At 38.9% G+C, this 18,221-nt stretch overlaps 2 protein-coding genes across 2 annotated transcripts in view; both read right to left on the reverse strand.

Moving 5' to 3' along the window:
• Positions 1-18,221, reverse strand: part of LOC135201013 (isoleucine--tRNA ligase, cytoplasmic-like) — a 132,384-nt gene that overhangs the window by 47,443 nt on the left and 66,720 nt on the right.
• LOC135201015 (uncharacterized) lies at positions 8,914-11,936 on the reverse strand. Its single transcript, XM_064229833.1, has 2 exons — positions 11,670-11,936; positions 8,914-11,265 (listed from the first exon to the last, which is right to left on the reverse strand). The coding sequence occupies exons 1-2, from the start codon at positions 11,864-11,866 to the stop codon at positions 11,046-11,048; spliced, it is 417 nt and encodes a 138-aa protein (XP_064085903.1). The 5' UTR covers positions 11,867-11,936; the 3' UTR covers positions 8,914-11,045.

Raw genomic sequence — 18,221 nt, forward strand, 5'->3', positions numbered from 1 at the left:
CTGGACATGAAGGCAGCTTTCCTAGCACTTAAGCAGTTTGAGGTGATTGTTTGTTTGTATGCTGTTTTTACGTTGCATGGAACCAGATTTATTCAGCAACGGGACAAACAGTTTACGTACTTTCCGAACCACTTCGAGAGTAAACTTTCATCACCAAAAGTACACCTCTCACTCCTCAGTGGAATGCCCAAGAATTGAACTTGTGGCCACAGAGGTGGCACGCCAACACCATACTGACCACACCACTCGGGTGAGGGTGACAGGGCACTCCGTTGTACAGATGTCGGACAACACAACGGTGCCTTATATGAACAAGTAGGGGGATTGGTCTTGCCAACTTCATCTAATAACGGTCCAGTTACATCAGTGGGCCATAGACAATTCACTGGACCTGATGGCCAAGTACGTACATTCCAGGGAAAAGAATGTTGTGGCTGACAAACTAAGCAGACAGAGACAGATTCTGGGAACAGAGTGGACTCTGCATCAGAATATTGCAGACAGGCGTTTGTGTGTGGTGTGGGTAAGACCAATGATAGACTTCTTTGCTACAAGTTTCAACAGGAAGCTAGAGGTTGTTCAGTGTCCTAGACACTTTCACAGTGCAGAGGATGCTCTGCAACATCCATGGGACAACCTGCACATGTATACATTTCCTCCATTTTGCCTGATTATCAACCATGTCCTGAACAGTGTGATGAGGTCCCACAATGTCAAGATGACTTGGGAAGCTCCTTTACGGCTCCAAGCAGAATGATTTCCAGTTCTGCTGTCGCTTCTTTCAGAGTTACTAACCTCCCCCCCCTGGACAATCTACTTTGTCAACCTCATGTGGAGAGGTATCATCAGTCAATGGAGTCCCTATCTCTTCATGGATGGAGATCATCAAGTATTTCCTGCAAACGAGAGGCTTTTCTCAAAAGAACAGTGTTTCCCAGATGGCAGGTTAAATCTCAAAGTCCCCCATGTCTGTGTACCAGGAAAAGTGAGCCGTCTGCTGTGACTGGTGTTGTAGACAGGGTACCCCTCCTCTTGGAACCTATATTCAACCAATAGCCGATTTCCTGGCGTTTCTCATGCTAAGGTCACACATTCACGTATCAACGCACGCACGCCCACACATGAGCGGAAATTGGTAATTGGCACAGCTTAAGTCAGTAAACCGTAAATGTAACTTAAAACATACGTAAAATCGTAGACGTACGGTGACGGGTCGTCCGGGCTCTAGCTCCCGCCCACTAGGCGTAGCCTGCTCCAGTTTTGTAATGTTCAAAACAAGTCGTGGGTGGTCACGCCAAATGTCACCTGACGTAGCTCCAGGCATTGCATGGGGGACACACGGTGACTGTTGCGGGGTAGGCGCTAGGGTCACCTGCATAGTTCGCTGTCGTTGTTTTCTTACCGCCGCGAAGCATGTGGGCCTCCTAATTGCGCTGTAGCCTACGGAGAAACCGATTCATGCATTTACAGCCCTGTACGACATGGCAATGCTGTAGCGTGGTATAAAAGGTCAGGTCAGCTGTTGTTTCCGTCTCCCTAGACTAGCATTTTCCTCCAAGTACTCTCCACAACGCCCTTCAAGATGCCGAACCTCCTAAAAAAAACGACCAAGGAAGGGACCATCAACGTCACATCTTCTTGCAGGACCTTCTTTCGGCCGGGAGAAGACTCCTACAGACACTCAGGTCGAGGAAATGTCATCTTCCACCTACAGGAGTTGGAGTTGGATGAGATACAGACTGATGACAGCGACACGGAAGACGACTGATGGACAGGGAGAAGTGGATATTGAACATATTCTACTTCTTCAAACCCCACATCGTCCGTCAAAGATGTTGGGACTGCCAATTTTATGTATATTATAATGTCTGACTTAATTTTTGTTGTTGTTGAAAATATACAATATTTTACAGTACATGCAGAAATCTTCCAAAGTGAATTTACAACCTGGATTTTCAGAATGCAATATTTTTTACATTCTCTCATACATGTTCCATTCACTTTACAGTCTGCTCTGTTTTACAGCCGGCCATTTTGTACCCTACAGCCCCACCCCAACGGTGGGCGTGGTCACGACGTGAGGTTGACGTACATAGAACATTACACTATCGGCGTAAGTTCCAAGTAGACGTCCTTGCTTTCTTTGCGCGTACATTTGCGGCGCAATTTACGGTGCTGGCTTTACGTCTGTCAGCCCGTGTCCTGTTTACCAGCTGTTCAAGGTCATTTCACCGCGATGATGCCCACGATCCCCATCACGTGTGGGCATACGCCGTCGTGATACGTGAATGTGTGACCCCAGCATCAGGACAGAAAAATGACCGTTTGAGCCATAAAGGGCTACAGGGCTGCTTTAGTCTCCCCCAGTTGGGATTTGACTTGTACCGACTAGCATTACTCAAACCCCGAGCTGTTGCAACAGGCTATGGCTAGACTGTTGACCCTTAGCTTCAACGAAAAGGGTAGGTGAATTACATGGTCTGTCTTATGATTTGTCACACACACACACTAGGGGTTGGAAGTCAATGGCTTTCAGATGTCTCCTTTCCTATGCTTTCTTTGGGAGACTGTTGACAATGACTGATGAAATGTTGCTATGCCTACCTAAAAAGAACTCAACATCTCAGACCAAGATGTAGAAGACATTATGAGCATAGGCAGAGTCAAGAATACAATGTCGTTCTGGATACGAGAAATGATCACAAATGCTTATTTGACATCATCAGTAGTTGCTTCAGCCAATATCAGGCATGCAAAAGTGCATGACCTCAGAGGGCCTAATTCCTCTTTAGCAGTCCAAATAAATGTATCTGTTCATAGAATGCTGGTCTATGGCATTGCCAAACCACGTTAACTTCATTCTATCTGAAGGATATTGCCCATAGGTAAGACACTTTTCCTTGGGTCTGGTAGTGGCAGCACAACAGGTGTAGCTCATCCAGTGCCACTGGTGGGACAGTTTGTGTCAAGCCTAAGATGATGGTGTAAAATGAATGAGATGACTTCTCTCTCTTCTTTTTTACTTATGGACAGTATGAAGATTGTTCCATCATAAGATGGAACAGGCGAGGCATGATTGCAGGTGAGTGCAGTGGCCATGCTGTTATAGTAATCACAAATGAATGAAGTTACCTTTTAGTAGCAAAACATTGCACTCTTCAGCAAGTAAACAGAGGGATGATGATAAACAGGCATAAGTTGGCTACATTGGTTTGTTATTTGAACTATGGCATTGTATGAAAACCAGAAGTCTGAACTTTAGATATGTGTATATCTAAGGTTCAGAGGTCTAGGTCCTCTTTCTTAGATCTCTTATGAAGAAGAATGACATGGTGTGGCAAGCCTCTAGTCTGTTAATGATACTTACTCCTATCCCAGGTTTGTTCCACCTAATTCGTGAAACGGAACAGGTGCCACCAGTTCCTTGCGTATAGAATTCTATTGAATTTTTCACCAGTTACAGTGGAAAAATACTAACTATTTTAATGGAAAAACATACATATTTCATACTTGCCACTCTGAAGTTTTTTAATTTTTCTTGGGTTGTGAAATATTAATGTTCACCATCTTGTACATTAGTGTGTATATATTTTTTAAGTAACAAATATTTTTCGGTTGGTTATCTTAATTTTTGAGAAAATTTGTTGTTCCTTAAACATATTTCATTGTGTCATGGTTTGTTAATAATGTAACTTTTTGAGCGTCATCTATAGTTTGTTTACAAAATTGCGCTTTGGTAATTGCTTTAATCAATCATATTTGGTTTTTTGTCCATGTCCTATCAGTTTTTGTCTTTTTAAAAGTACTTTTAAAGTCTTAGGTGATATTGGTTTTCACTTGTTAGTATTAAGAACCTTAACCAGTTACCTAAAAAAAAAGCAACCAGCTAGGACTTTTAACAAATGATTTAAATCAAGATTTCTTTTCACATAATTTCTTCCTTGGAAGTATCAAAATGATTATATTCGTGTTATGTGGAATGATCCAACAGAGAACGTCAGGGAGAGAAGATCACTCTTGCCTAGCAGTCTCAAACCCAGACTCTGGAAGACGAATGGCCATGAGTGGATTGCCATCATGTTACATGGCCGAGCAAGGATCCACAGCCATGTTTTACCCTTCTCCCCCTAAATCGGAGACATTTCACCATGCGACGAACTCGTACAGGCCAAGAGGACGAAGAACCAGCCTGAGAACTCTGATGAGAGTGGAGATAAACACATTCTTTTACTTGAAGGGTCTATGCTGGGAAGATGTAGAAACACCTTTTTCCCTCTTAGAAGACACCCCATGGACTGGAACATGTTCAAGTACTTTCAGAGTGTCAAGTCCATACAAGGAAAATGGAGAAACACCTCTCACTTTTAGAAGATGCCACAACTTTCAAATTCCCCAATGGGAGAGGGGAGAGGAGGAAAGGGCCATGGATGTCTTGCCCTAAGATGTCTCCTGCTAAAAACTCTAGGACACCTCTTACCAAACACAGAGTCCATTCAGACAACCAACTCTTGGAAGAAAACTTCTGATGGTTTGACAATTGACACTGATGGCATCATCGACAATGATGGAAGTTATGTCATGGTAAAAGGTGGAGGAGAGATGTCAACAAAGCAGGCGTCACAGGCATAGATGCATTGAGAATGTCACAGCATTTGGACTAGTAGCCAAAGTAAAAAATCTCTGTAACAGCAAAGATGGCAAAAGCCCTTCTGCCAGCTCTTACAGCAACCAGAGGGCCTTCCCAGGACTAACACGTAACGGACAGCATAGCAAAGGTATTTCCATGAAAATCCATCATCAAAGTAATAGGGAGAGATCACCCCACAATCTAATGCAGTAATGTCAAACTATGCAGTCAGTCAAAGCCATGATTTCACAGGCCCATTTTTGATGTCACACAGCAGATTACTGTTAGAGAGAACATTATGTGTAGTGCAGAAGAACTTTAAAACAAAATAGTTATAATTATCACAAGACAAAAGAGGACAAAGTTGAACATCATAGGTAGACTATATTCAAAGCAGTCTGTAAGGTTGGTATCCCCGCATGATGATGTATTGTTCTGCAAGCAAGGGGGCTCCGATACAAGAAGGAACACACCACCAACAGTACTGAATGCTTCCAAGTCTCACTTTCTTCACAGCACAAACACTAATCAAAAATTAGTGAAGCAGCATATCTGTTAGAGGGAAGCGAAGCAGAGGGGCTGCCAAGTTCTGAGTGACCGCAGCTGCTGCCAGACTTCCAGACAAGCCGCAGGGCCGACAACTGAAGAGCCTGTAAAGAAATTTAATATACTCTCTCCCTCAGGAAAGATTTCTATCCTAAAAGAATCATATTTGTGAGGATGGAGGGAAAGACAGGTGTGAGCCATACAACCCATGCCCCCACTCCCACCAAAATGAAAGAAAAAGGTGAGACAACAATCATGACTGGCCATGCAAGCAGTGAGGAAGATCGCAATCGTATGCCATTAAAATTCATGTTGAAGTGTGGGAATGATACTACTATGCTAAAACAAAAAGTGTGGAAATGTTCTCCTACTAGACAGCTGAATCCTAGCATAAGAATTTGTCTGCAACACGACCCCTACGTCTCTAACATCCCGAAACATGCCAATTCTGAAAGACTAAAATTATGTAATAACTTCCTAGAAAATGTGTAAGATAAAAAGATACAAAAACATTAATGACAAGACAATGTTTTCAATTTATCTTCAATATAACAAAAGTAAAATACTACAACAAAAATAAGCTGCTGGTCCTCTCCCTGAATGGGGCAATATCCCTGGGAGACAGACCAGCATACTCAACACAAGCGATGACAAAGTATTAGTAAAAGGCACATCTACTGCAATTTGCATCAGTCTCAAGGCAGGTCAACACAGAAAACAAGGGAGGCCATCTAAAAACGATGGCCCTGGAACTTCTGGGCTGAATGAATATGAAACAAAGTACAGTCTTCAATCAAAAAAAAAAAAACCTGCTTGGAGGAGGAGAGCAAAGCGACACACTACTCTCCAAGGCGTCATGAGGTTCCAAGACTGGTCAGTGACCAACATCCACCTCGTATATGCACAAGTTGCCAAATGCCACAGCTTCCTTGCTTTACAATCTTTGTTTTTAACTGTTTCCAGCTGGCACTAGAAGATTATCCTACTGTTAAGACTGAAAGTTTGTTCCGCATATAAACAAAAAAGCACTTTTTGTCGTATTCAGTTCTTTTGCTGTCTTGTAGACATCTCAAGTGTAATTTCAGTTACAGGTCTTTACTACACAATATTTATTGAAAATAATATACTAAAAATAATCATCTTCCTTTACAGGCAAAGACAGGACCCAAACTAGACTCTGAAATTTTATCGTTGAGGGGAGATGAGCTCAGCCATTATACTGCTTCCAGTGACAAAGTGTATTTACATGTATAGTTCAACTGTTAGATTTTAGCTTAATAATTTGAGGTAGTATGTAAAAATTTTAAATTAGTTTATGTACATTTTTAAAATTTCAATAAAAAATAGAAAGAATGATTTTCATTTATCTAACAATTTTTTTCATTTATCTCTAACAATGAGATATACCAAAAGTAATTTGTATGAAAACACTGGTCAGTAACACAAAAACCAATAATGCAGTAGTATCCTTCAGTACAAGCTAGGACAATCAGAACTTTGTAACGAGGTAGTTAACTATTGGTTAAGCAACCAAGGTAGGCAATGTCCTCCTCAGAGTTGTCATAAGCTTATTGTTTCCTCACAGCTAGAAAGAAAAAGGGCGTTCCTGGACACCTCTTGCTTAGGCTTGCTTGAGATGAAGGAAGGTGCCATGTCTTTTCAGAAATTATCTTGCAGCTTGCATGACAATAAGAAGCATCTTACCTGAATAATCACCAATGAAGTCTTGGTGTGAGAGGTTGGAAAAACTCTGATTCTCACATAAGTGCTGACAAGTCCAGAGAGAGAGTGTTCCTCATGTTGGAGAAATAATAAAAGCTCCAGGACAAAGCTTTGACCAAAGGCTTGCAAGGTGCTTTGGGAAAGCTGCAAACTACTATTGAACCTCTATTCTACAGGACAGTGACAACAAGGGAAGGAAAAACAAGTCCTGAATGACCTTTCATACATGAACAACTCCATTTAGCAAGGACACCCACTAGACCAATCTCAAACCCCAATTGCCCTCTCCACTAAAGAGATGCCTGTAAAAATACTTGAGAGACGGGTCCTCCACAACTTCTAGCACTGCTCTTTATCACCTTTGAACTCTGGCAGCACAATTCCAGGACAGAATGTACACCGAGGTGTTTCTAGATAATTGTGATTGCACAGGTGCTGTCTAATGTGTCTCCAAAGAGGCATAAGAGGAAGACCTGAAAAGATACATTCCCCAAAGAAAAGAGCTCAGTACTGACACACTTCAAAGTGCATGCATGCTTTGAGCAAGAAGGTAGCACTGGTTCCTCCTTTATCCCTTTAGGAGGCAAGGATGGTGGAAGCCTACCCTGTTGTCCAAAAGCTCATGGTTTAACTTGCTCGTGCCAAACAGGAGGTAAGATTGAGTGTTACAGCAACAGCAGACAAATTTTAGTGACAAGAGACCTCACATATGACAGCAAGAGTAGGGGTGTCATCCTAACCTCCCATTAAACTAGCACCCTCTCCTTGGAAGGGCCATTTCTAGGGAGTTGGAAGGACTTGGGCAGTGAAGGAAAAAGGTAAGCTAACATGCAAGGTATCTCTCTCCCTCCTGACAGCACAATAATCTCTACCCTACAACAGCAAAACTGCTGAAATTGACATGGAGATTAGTGTAAATAGTGGGGATTCATCTAATAAAACAGACAGTGAAAAACACTATCCATCAAAAATAAAAATCTTAAAAACATTTTTTCAGCTCCTCATTCAGGAGGGCAGCACAATAGGTCCTCGCATGATGATGGGCAAAGGAAAAGTGACTTGTAAAACTAATTTTTAAGCTTATATACAGTGCCAATTAGAGATGTTGTCACGTCTCCATAATGTAGTTTGTTTGCCTTCACTAAATGCGAAATATTTTAGCCATATCTGTCTGTCAGGTAGTTTAAGCTCTTCAGCCAAGGTATACCATTACTGAATTGCCCATTATGAAATGCTCTCCATTACACCTTTGACATGCTCAATCCGGCGAAATATATAATCAACATCAATATTTCTGATGAGAAAAGAAAATCAATCTGTAATGTATGGCTCTGAAAATGCTGTGGCAAGAACTGTTGAAGCAACTAAGTCATCCAACAAGGAAGGTGAAGTGTGTTGCAGGATATGCAGTAATCTGGAATTCCTGTTTTCCTAGACAAGGAGGAAAAAAAAAAACAAATCACTATACAAATATTGATGAATTCAATAGGATGAATGGTGTAAAGTTGAGCGAGAAAGGAAATTCCAACTCACAGTTATAAAACTGATTTTTGCTTACAATTTGCCAGTCTTTACAAAGTAAAATAGAAAACAAACGTCAGAGAATCAATTGTTAGGAGGGGGTGGTGATTAAGAAAGAGAATATGAAGAGGAGTAGTAAAACAGTTGCAGCTAGGGGGGACATAGGAATGCTGCAAAGAACCTAATGGCCTACAGTGCACTGATGGCACTAGGGAGCAGGAAACAGATGACTGGAAGTTTATGGAGAAGTGGCAACCTCTCAGATTGGGCCTATGTTTCATTTTAAAATGGTTTTGCCAGTCATGGTAGGTATTCTCTTACAAAAGCCCTTAACTACTAGTCGACTCCCTTACAAATCCCCCCCTTAACTACCAGTTGACTATCTTGTAACAAACTTCAACAAGCATCCCAGCTCCTGCTGAAGGATACTCCTATAATCAAACCAGCTAAAATTAACATCACAAAGCCTATAAAGACATTTCTTGGAAAAGAATACATTTATTGAAAACAACCAATTTACTATAGGAGTAAGATGCCTTTCATACAAGTGTGGCAACAGCCATCCTACAAAGAGAATATAAAACAATGGTAAAATTGATTTCTCCTTCAAGTAATAATACTTCAACAAAATTAAGAGAAATGCTAACTGATAAAAATGTGATGTGTGTTTTTGTATTGATGCTGTAAGGGCATCAGATCAAACTTTGCTTTCAGTTTCTAACACCTGTCATGGATTTTTTACATCCACCACCTCTATTCTAACATTCTGGAATTTAACATTTTCTTCTCTAGCCACTCACTAGAAAAAATATAAACTTTCAAGACTTACAGAAAAAATATTGTAGGCTACCATTTTCAATTAAGTGAAGCAGGTTCTTAATCAGTTTAATAAAAACCTGTTTTGTGATCAAAAAGAAGTTGGAGGTTGTTATTCTCTTTTGATTCTCAAGTGAATAATGCTTTTTTTCACACTTTCCACCATCTGCCTGACATAAATAAAACATAAGCCAATATTACAGTACGTATATGAACACCTGTGTAAAATGCTCATAAAATTTTAATAAAAATTAAAACAAAATTATCTTATTGCTTATGACTATCACAGTGAAAAATCTTTAGTAATGTTTAAAAAAAAAATTAACAAAACTTGGTGTACCAAGCAGTAGTATAAACCCCTATTTCATTACATAATGAAAACTGGTAATTGGTAACTAAATTTTTAGTTTATGCACCAAACTCATACAGGAATAAATTCTCTTCATTCTAACCATGATGTTAAAAATTGTTAAAACTGAATCAAATCTTCAGTTGCAGTAAAGGCACTAGTTTCAGAATGAATAGTATTGCATGACAAAATGTTTATGCTCAATTTCATCCTGGACACAACAGACTGGTAAAAGCATGAAAGTTAATTGCTATTTCTTAGCTTGAACGTACATAATTTTCTAAACTACAAATTATTTAATTGATTTTCTAAAACCACCTCACAACTTCAGCAAATACATATTAAATTATGTTATTTGGTATATGTGAAAAATGTAAATTGCTGCCCTTACTAGACAAGGATTTTACATTAAGTAATCTTACAGATTTAAATTACCTTGATCCTATCTTTTCAAATACCAAAATTCTTTCCAGATTTCCCAATAATAGGTAGTAGCATTATCTAAATTATACATTTGCACCAAATTTTACATAATGTTCCACAGTTATTTCTACCACTTAGAGAAGTTCTGACCTCCAAAACAGAAACACAATGAATATTTTAATGTGGAATGGATACAAACAGTAGAAATGTTAAAATCTAATCTGATTCCCAGATGAATGGCATAAAACTGTAAACTAAGAAAAGTGGTCACCATGCACTATATGAATGGTAACATATTAGGAGAAATTAATTTCATTTAAGAAACATCGAATACTTACCATCTTACTTTGAATTGAATATATAGGTTTCCAGTTTAATTTTCAAACACACCACAGAATATATGACAACTGTTGAGAGAGAGAGAGAGAGAGAGAGAGAGAACAAGATTATCCATTACAAAGATTAATTCAATTATGAGCTGCAAACTTTTAGACACAATTTAGACAATAACTAAAATTATTAGTTTTTGTAACATATGACTAATAAATTTTAATAAACCTACTTGGCAGGAATTACATGAAAATAAAAATTGCAAAAAATTACATGAATGTTTACATAAAACAAAAAAAATTGTACAAGTCACTATGGGGATGGGGACTTCACTAAAGGCACCTTTACTGGTGGGAAGTCTTGTATCTGATGTATTATGCTCAAGGAAACTAAGAATCCAAATATTAATATACTACTTTGCAAATAGTTCTTGCTTTATGATGGGTTGTGCATTCTTATAAGACATGACCTCACTGTCTGTATTGCAAACAGTTTTGTCTTGATGATCAGTTCTCAACTACATTAAAAACTCAAAAGCAATTATAACATATTACATGATAAGTACTGATGAGTGCAGGAAAACTTTATATACTATACACGTTTATCATTATGTATGAGTCTGATAAAGTTTAAATCCAAGATATATATGTAGAAATATATATATTTACCAGTAATTACAATATTGTAATTGGCCATTGACAGAGAAAAAGCCTAGACATACACAGTGCACCCATGTAACTTTGTTAGACTACCACCATTTATCTGAAGTACTTTCTTTCTGTTAACATCTGTAAACAACATAGGCATGGATGTCAAATTTAACACACGCTGAACAACTTTCTGGAACATTTCTGATGACATAATACCATCTCCACAAGGATTCTCCAAAAGAACACAAGCTTTCTTATCACAGCTTTCCACATTAACATACCTGAAAAGGGAAAATTAAATCAAGCAGTTAAAACAAAATGAATGATAAAAACTACCAAATATTATTGTAAAAAATAATAGTTAACTAACCATTTAGATTCTTCTCACATATGGCTGGCATAAAGGGATTGTTGTTTATTATTTACATTAGCTCTTATTAACCCTTCCGCTGCGAGCCTGTTATTGCCATTAGTGACGAGATCAGTGTCCTGCTAATTACATAATGATTTTTATTTTCCCTTCTACCTTTGTCTTTCAATCCTTGTTATTTTCATTACATCAGGTAAAATTCTAACAGATGAAATTATTTCCAAGATCAATATACAATTTGTGAAGGTCGATTGAAAAAGAACTCTACATGTAAATTACAGAGAATAAGAGAAACAAATTTATTATTACACTTACTTGCTATAAGGCTTGACAGCAGATGTTGCAACTGGAACTTTATTCTGGACATAAGTTATGACCACAGTTTTCCCTGCAAGGGTGGTCACAGATGTTTTCTCATCAATTTCTTTTCTTGATACATACAATTTAGCATTCTTAACAGGGAATCCCCAGATGGAATGAGCCTCTTCTATAAGCTGCTTGCAACTAGTCATGACAGGTGATCCCAAGGGATTTTCTAAGAGTAACGTGCCACTACAACTATTTGTACAAAACCTTGGCGACCCACCAATATAATATTGACCCATGGGCAAATGACACTCCCTCAGTACCACCAGGACTATCCACAGTTGATGCTGTAGTAGACCATCCAGCACATAAACCCCTGTGTTATTATCAACTTTAATGATCCTCCTTGATTTTGGCCACTTCTTCAATAAGTACAGATGAATTGTCCTTCTGCGAAAGGGGTCTACATGGAGTTTTCGTTGAAGTCTCTATATACTCTAAGTGAGACGACAAAATACGTGCCAACTCTGCACTCTTATTATCAACTTCATACCATACAGTTACTTCATCTGTGGGGACTAGTTTAGCTTTCTTTCGGAGCTTTTGAACTCTGTTGACAACTTCTCGTGCTAACCCTTCATCTAACATTTCCTGTGAGGGAGTTGTGTCTAAAAGAATAAGAACAGTATTATCGGAGTGTGCTTCATATTTTGATGCTAATTCTGCAGCTTTTTCACCACTGAAACTATACTTAACATTTAATTCACTGGCATCTATAGTGTGATTCAAAATTTCAATAGAACCTGTCTTTAGCATCTTTTGGATGTCGTCATCTGAGAGTTCTGCCACTTTCTGCTGGACCTTCTTGGCATCTCCTTTAAGCCTTGCACCCAATAATTTGAAGTTCATATCTGCTCTAAGTGCAACACCATACTTCTGCTTGTCTGTTGAAGTTGTAACCAACTTTACATTCAACTCTTCTTGATGTACTGTTCAAGACGTAGGACAGCATCAAGGATCTGCTGATCCTTATGGATTACAACAACTTCAGGTAAAGGATACTTCATCGGCGTATTCACTTTGTCCCTCAGGTATCGACCAGTTCCACAACACTCTGTAGTATTGTAACGCAATCCTCAATTTCAGGACAATAAGCTTACCCACTGGCTGTGGCACCATCAAATAATGGATTGAACTGGTGTCACCCTGAAAAGAGAAATTTAGACAAATACTAACTAACAGCATGTTACCTTTAATTCTGGAAAATCTATGGCTTTCTAAACAAGTCATTCTGGTAAAGCACTTAATTTTCTGTAAGTGTTCAGTGTTCAAAGTCTTGTTAACTTATAGATGCAAATAAAATACTACTAGACAATACAAAATTATCTATAGCTGTATTTATACACTAGATAAACTTAGTGCCTTCATGTCCAAATATATTCTGGCAATGAAGAGTTTATCAACTGAAGTTAAAGGGACACTGCTAAACCTCTTTTACAGTAATCAAAACTAATTAGCTGTTACCAATTTTTTTTTTTTTTTTTTTTTTTTTTTGAACATCAACTATCATAAATTATAAATCAGATGTTAGTATTAATATTCACTGTGCTAAACATAAATGTCACTAAGAATTACATCTTATTGTAAACAAAACAAGAGAAAGTAGAGCAATGCAAATTAAGATAATTATCAAGAAAAAGAATGCAGAAATACCTGTATTTATACCTATATCATCATGGTGCCAGCCTGCCCAGAATTTTTCAGGCAATGAAGATTGCAGTGACTGAAGCTATTGGGACATGACTAAGCCTCTTTTAAAGTTATTATAACTAAATCTGAATATCCATTGAGATTCTTTTTTTTTTTTTGTTTCTAAGCAAAAAAGTGAGAGGGGCCAAACAGAAAATTATGGGTATAGCCAAGTGGCTCTTTATTAGAACCCTTTTGAGCATCCACATGGATCTAAACTCATGATTTACTCTTTACATTCAGAACTGAATATTTATTTCCAATGCTTTCTTCAGTGGTTTAAAATATGGAGCACAACAGTTTGTCAAAATAAAAAAAAAAATTTTATGCCAGTACAATTTTGTGCAGTCACCAAGCCAATATAGCAAGTAAAAATACAGTCGGCTGTACACGAAATAAACAAAACCCAATTAAGGGAAACAATTTTTACTTTTTCATCCTAAAACTAAAGTAAAAGGCCAGAACTGAAATACATATACCTTTTTTAAGGAACAGCTGTAAGAGCTAGCTGTTACATACAGGTATAAATAATAAAAATAAAAAAAATTTGAAGTAACACTTGTTTCCCAGATACAAACCTCTTTCCATACTTAAAACTTAACATCCCATTAAGGCTGGGCAAACTAACTGCTCAAGCTGATGAAGTGATGGTTAAGAAAAGTAGCTCCCCAGTCAGCTTTCAAATGCTGTCATTCAATAATACTATAATTGATTGATTTATATGTTTTAGGCATAATGCCAAGCACAGGGAGCAACTAAGGCCATTCAGCGCTGAAACGGAAATTGACAGTGAAAAGGTTTGAAAGGTGTAACAGGAGGGAAGACTCGCAGTTGCACTATGAATCAATCGTTAGGAAAGGGTGGAAAGTAAGATGGAAGAAAGACAATATGAAAGGAGGTGCAGTGAAAGGAATGGAAGTTGCAGCTAGGGGCCGAAGGGACGCTGCAAAGAACCTTAAGAAATGCCTACATTGCACCGCATGCAGTGCACTGACGGCATTAACCTCCTATGAGATCAATTAATACTATACAACTGCAGGTGGACCAAAGATGTGCAGCTACCAAACACAGGATTTGAGAGAAAAGAACTCCAAGCAAAATATATGTCCATACTCATGAAACATAAAACGCTTCACATTCTCTGTATATCTGTTAAATTACATGCATCTCACGCCTACCTGGAATATAAAGCTTCTTAACTCCAAACCTCTAACACTTCCACTGTGTCCAATTTGATAAAAAGTCTGGAGCTGCAGCTCTGCATGACCATTTCCTTGCCAATGCTTTCATTGAAAAAGTCTTTGCAATATACTTTATTGTACAGGATATAATGCAAAATCAAATACAGCATTTAATATACTGAAATAAGTAAGGTCTGCATAAAAAGCTGCACTCCAAAAGAATAACAGTAAGTCAAGAGAAAAGGAAGTTCTTCTTTGATGTGTTAAAAGAAAAAGATTGTTCTTAATAGTTTTCACAATACAGCATGCTAATCTATCCCTAAGCAATAGCAAAACTCTCATGAGAATAATATACATCCATTAAAATGGCAAGTGGTAAGATTGGGGAGAAACAGATCCTTTCATATTGTGTCCGAATCAACCAGTTCATTTGTGAGGGTCTGAAAATCTTGCCTATCACGCCTCAGAAAATGCTCTGTTCCAGGGATTATAGAATTACAAAAAAAACTTTAGTACAAGGGTTGGATATATCCAGGAATCCAGTGGATCCGAGAAAGATGAAGAATCACATAAGCCTTGTCCCGGTTATAAATTTTTCTGAAGGTCCATCAGAATGCCAGGAGACTGGCAAACTACTGTTTTAATAAGAGGCTAATTCCAGCTTTTGTAGAAAACTTTTTTTATAACAAAGATGAATTTCAATCCCATGGCTTTAAAGAACCTGGAATACAGAGTTTAGGCCAAAGGTCAAGCACTGGGACCTATGAGGTCATTCAGCACTGGACAGGAAATTGAGAGGAGGTAAGTTTGAAAGGTGTAACAAGAAGAAAAACTCACAATTGCACTGTGAAATAATTGTCAGGAGAGGGTGAATTGCAAGAGGGAAGAAAGATAATATGAATGGAAGTACAGTTAAAGGAATGAATGGGGTTACAGTGAGTGGCTGATGTGATCCTGCATAGAACCTTCAGTAATGCCTACAGTGCATCCCGTGAGGTGCAGTGACTGCATTATCCCCCTACGAGGTTAAAGGGCTTGTTGACCTGAACTTTCAACACTTGAAAGATAATGGAAGATCATGCAACCAATAGGTTGCTATACTGGAGCACACAATTACCTGTCCTTCATGCCCTCAGATCTGGCAGAAGCAAAACACTTCAAACCAGCTTGATGTTTCTCTTCCTTCTCCAACCACACAATACTCAAGTGCTACCCTTGCACAGGGTCTAAAGAGCTTATCACTTCCATGTAACTTTTGTGATGTATTTTGCAAGGGGTATTAAATGTTTCATTGTTTTGCCTTATTTTTCATTTGCTCCATTGGTCTTGTCTCGCCTAGCCTCTTCACAGGTTCTATAAAACTTTAAACTGTTCAAAGAAAGTTTCCCTCTTGAAATGCGCCCTAATAAAAAAATGAATAAATTATACCCTTGCACAGGGTATGCAATCTGGTGCTGCCTTTGCTCTTCAGGTACAATTGATTATATTATTACAGTTTTGCTTCACGCAGTGAATTTTCAATCCCTTACATGCACTTTACTGCCCAAAAAGATTTCTTCTAAATAGTTTTATGTATATACAAACCTTTGCATCTTACACAACTACATATCAAATGTCAACATCTCTCAAATGAGAAAGGTTGTCTTGGAACACAGGAGACTGAATGAAGCTCAAAACAAAAACACCTGTTGCAAAAACATCCACAATCTTGTGTACTCAATCAAAGCTAAAAGCACAGATTGGGTTTGCAGCAAACTGGTCTTCAGTCTTTGTACTCTCTTGATCCTTTCTTTACATCATCCTCCAAGACCTTCAATAGGGCTAAGCAAACTTACACAAAACTTCACTATCATTATTGTAGGTACCATAAGAGACCACATTAAGACCATATCCTTTGTCTTATCATCTCCAGTCGATCTAGCCTTACGTGAGTCACAAGTGGATGAATTTCTTGCCAACCAACTGTTGCCTAGCTAACATCCACTCGTGAAAACTGAAAATCACATTTGCAGATCCCCCACTGCCATCATCCGGGAAATTTCAGAGTGGAATTGGCATATCCATCCTTAAGGTTTCCTATTATTTGTCTCTACTCAGAATGAAGTCCCTCCCATTTTGTTGTCAACATCATTGGCAAAGTTATGCCTTTGTAGTTTTCACTAACTTATACTGGTCACAACTTGACTGCCTACATACTTCCAACCAAGACAAGTTTTCCAGCTGGTTGCCCTGCAGTTATACTAGTCTGGCTGTTTAGCTCTTTATGACTGGGCTCTGTGAACTCCTAGCAATTACTATGCTTTTCCTCTGGTTTTTGACCTGCAAATTGGACCTCTTGGCAAGTCTGTGACCACTATCAGGTAAAGTGCTGAGTCACAGCTTAAGCTGAAGAAACTAGTGGACCAACCAAGGAGGTCTTTCAAGGCCAATCACAATAAAACCCATTAAGAATCGCATTACTACTGCCTTTTTGGCTTCTAACACAATGGGGTTTACTTGATATCATTCAATATTTTTTAAAAAGCCTAAATAAAACCTTCTAAAAGAGTGAAATTTAGTGTACGACATACACTTAAAAAAATTTTTTGATGAAAATAAAAGAAAATGTGTAATGAATAACTAAAGAGGTTTATCAATAATGACATGATCTTCAAGGATAAAAATATGTGAGAAATGACAATTTGTCCAAAATTGCATTTTTCCTAACTATACAAACCTGAGGTCCTTTTACAATAGGAAGGTACTAGCGGCAGCTGGATAGGTCGTAAGCTTTCGAACAAGGGGTTCGGTAGTTAACTGCTTGTCCGACAGGCGCGCGAGCAGCGCGACTGGGAGGTAAACAAATCACTTTTGCTTTTGGCCCAAGCAAAAAACTGCAGAGTGAGGGGTGGCATGAGGTGGGGACTATGTGTAAAAGGACCTTAGGTTTGTATAGTTAGGAAAAATGCAATTTTGGACAAATTGTCATTTGTTCCGACACGGCATACAAACCTTCGGGTCCTTTTACAATAGGAAGACTCACTTCTTGGTGGGAGGAATCTGAGTCTTTTGTGAACAGACTGGTGTTCGCCCAACCTTGGAATGCCTCCCTGGTCGTAAGAGCGAGGGAGGGATCCAAGCCTCTGTCCGATTGATCGGGGTGTGCACCGCAGGATCAATGGTCAGACCTCTGGACCAAGTACTAAGAGAGAGGCAAGCGTATCTCTTCGTACCAGCAAACAAGAACAAGTTCCTATTTGCAAGAGGCAACATAAAGTTATGGTCTGTCTCTTGTTGGCATCCACTTCCCCCCCCTTGTAGGAGGAAGTGGTGGATATTCGCTCCCATCCCTAGTGAAAGGGATAGGATGGGGCTCTGTTGAGTAGCTCACCGGCATCTCGTCCTTATCCAGCGAAGGTGATGACCGTATCCCTCTACCCCACAGGTAGAGGGGAGAAAAAGATAGGAAGAGAAGCCAGTCACTCTCTCATTCACTTATCTATTCTTACAGTCACACCAGGACTCCGATGCTGTTCAGCCTGCTAGGGTCTGGGTTAGCTACACAACGTGTTGAGCAGCCACCACGGGTCCCAAGGAAAACGATCCAAGGACCTGTGGGCAATATCCAAAAGGTAGAGGAGGTGCCAGTGGT

The sequence above is a fragment of the Macrobrachium nipponense genome, chromosome 27 (assembly GCF_015104395.2).
Source record: "Macrobrachium nipponense isolate FS-2020 chromosome 27, ASM1510439v2, whole genome shotgun sequence".
NCBI lineage: Eukaryota > Metazoa > Arthropoda > Malacostraca > Decapoda > Palaemonidae > Macrobrachium > Macrobrachium nipponense.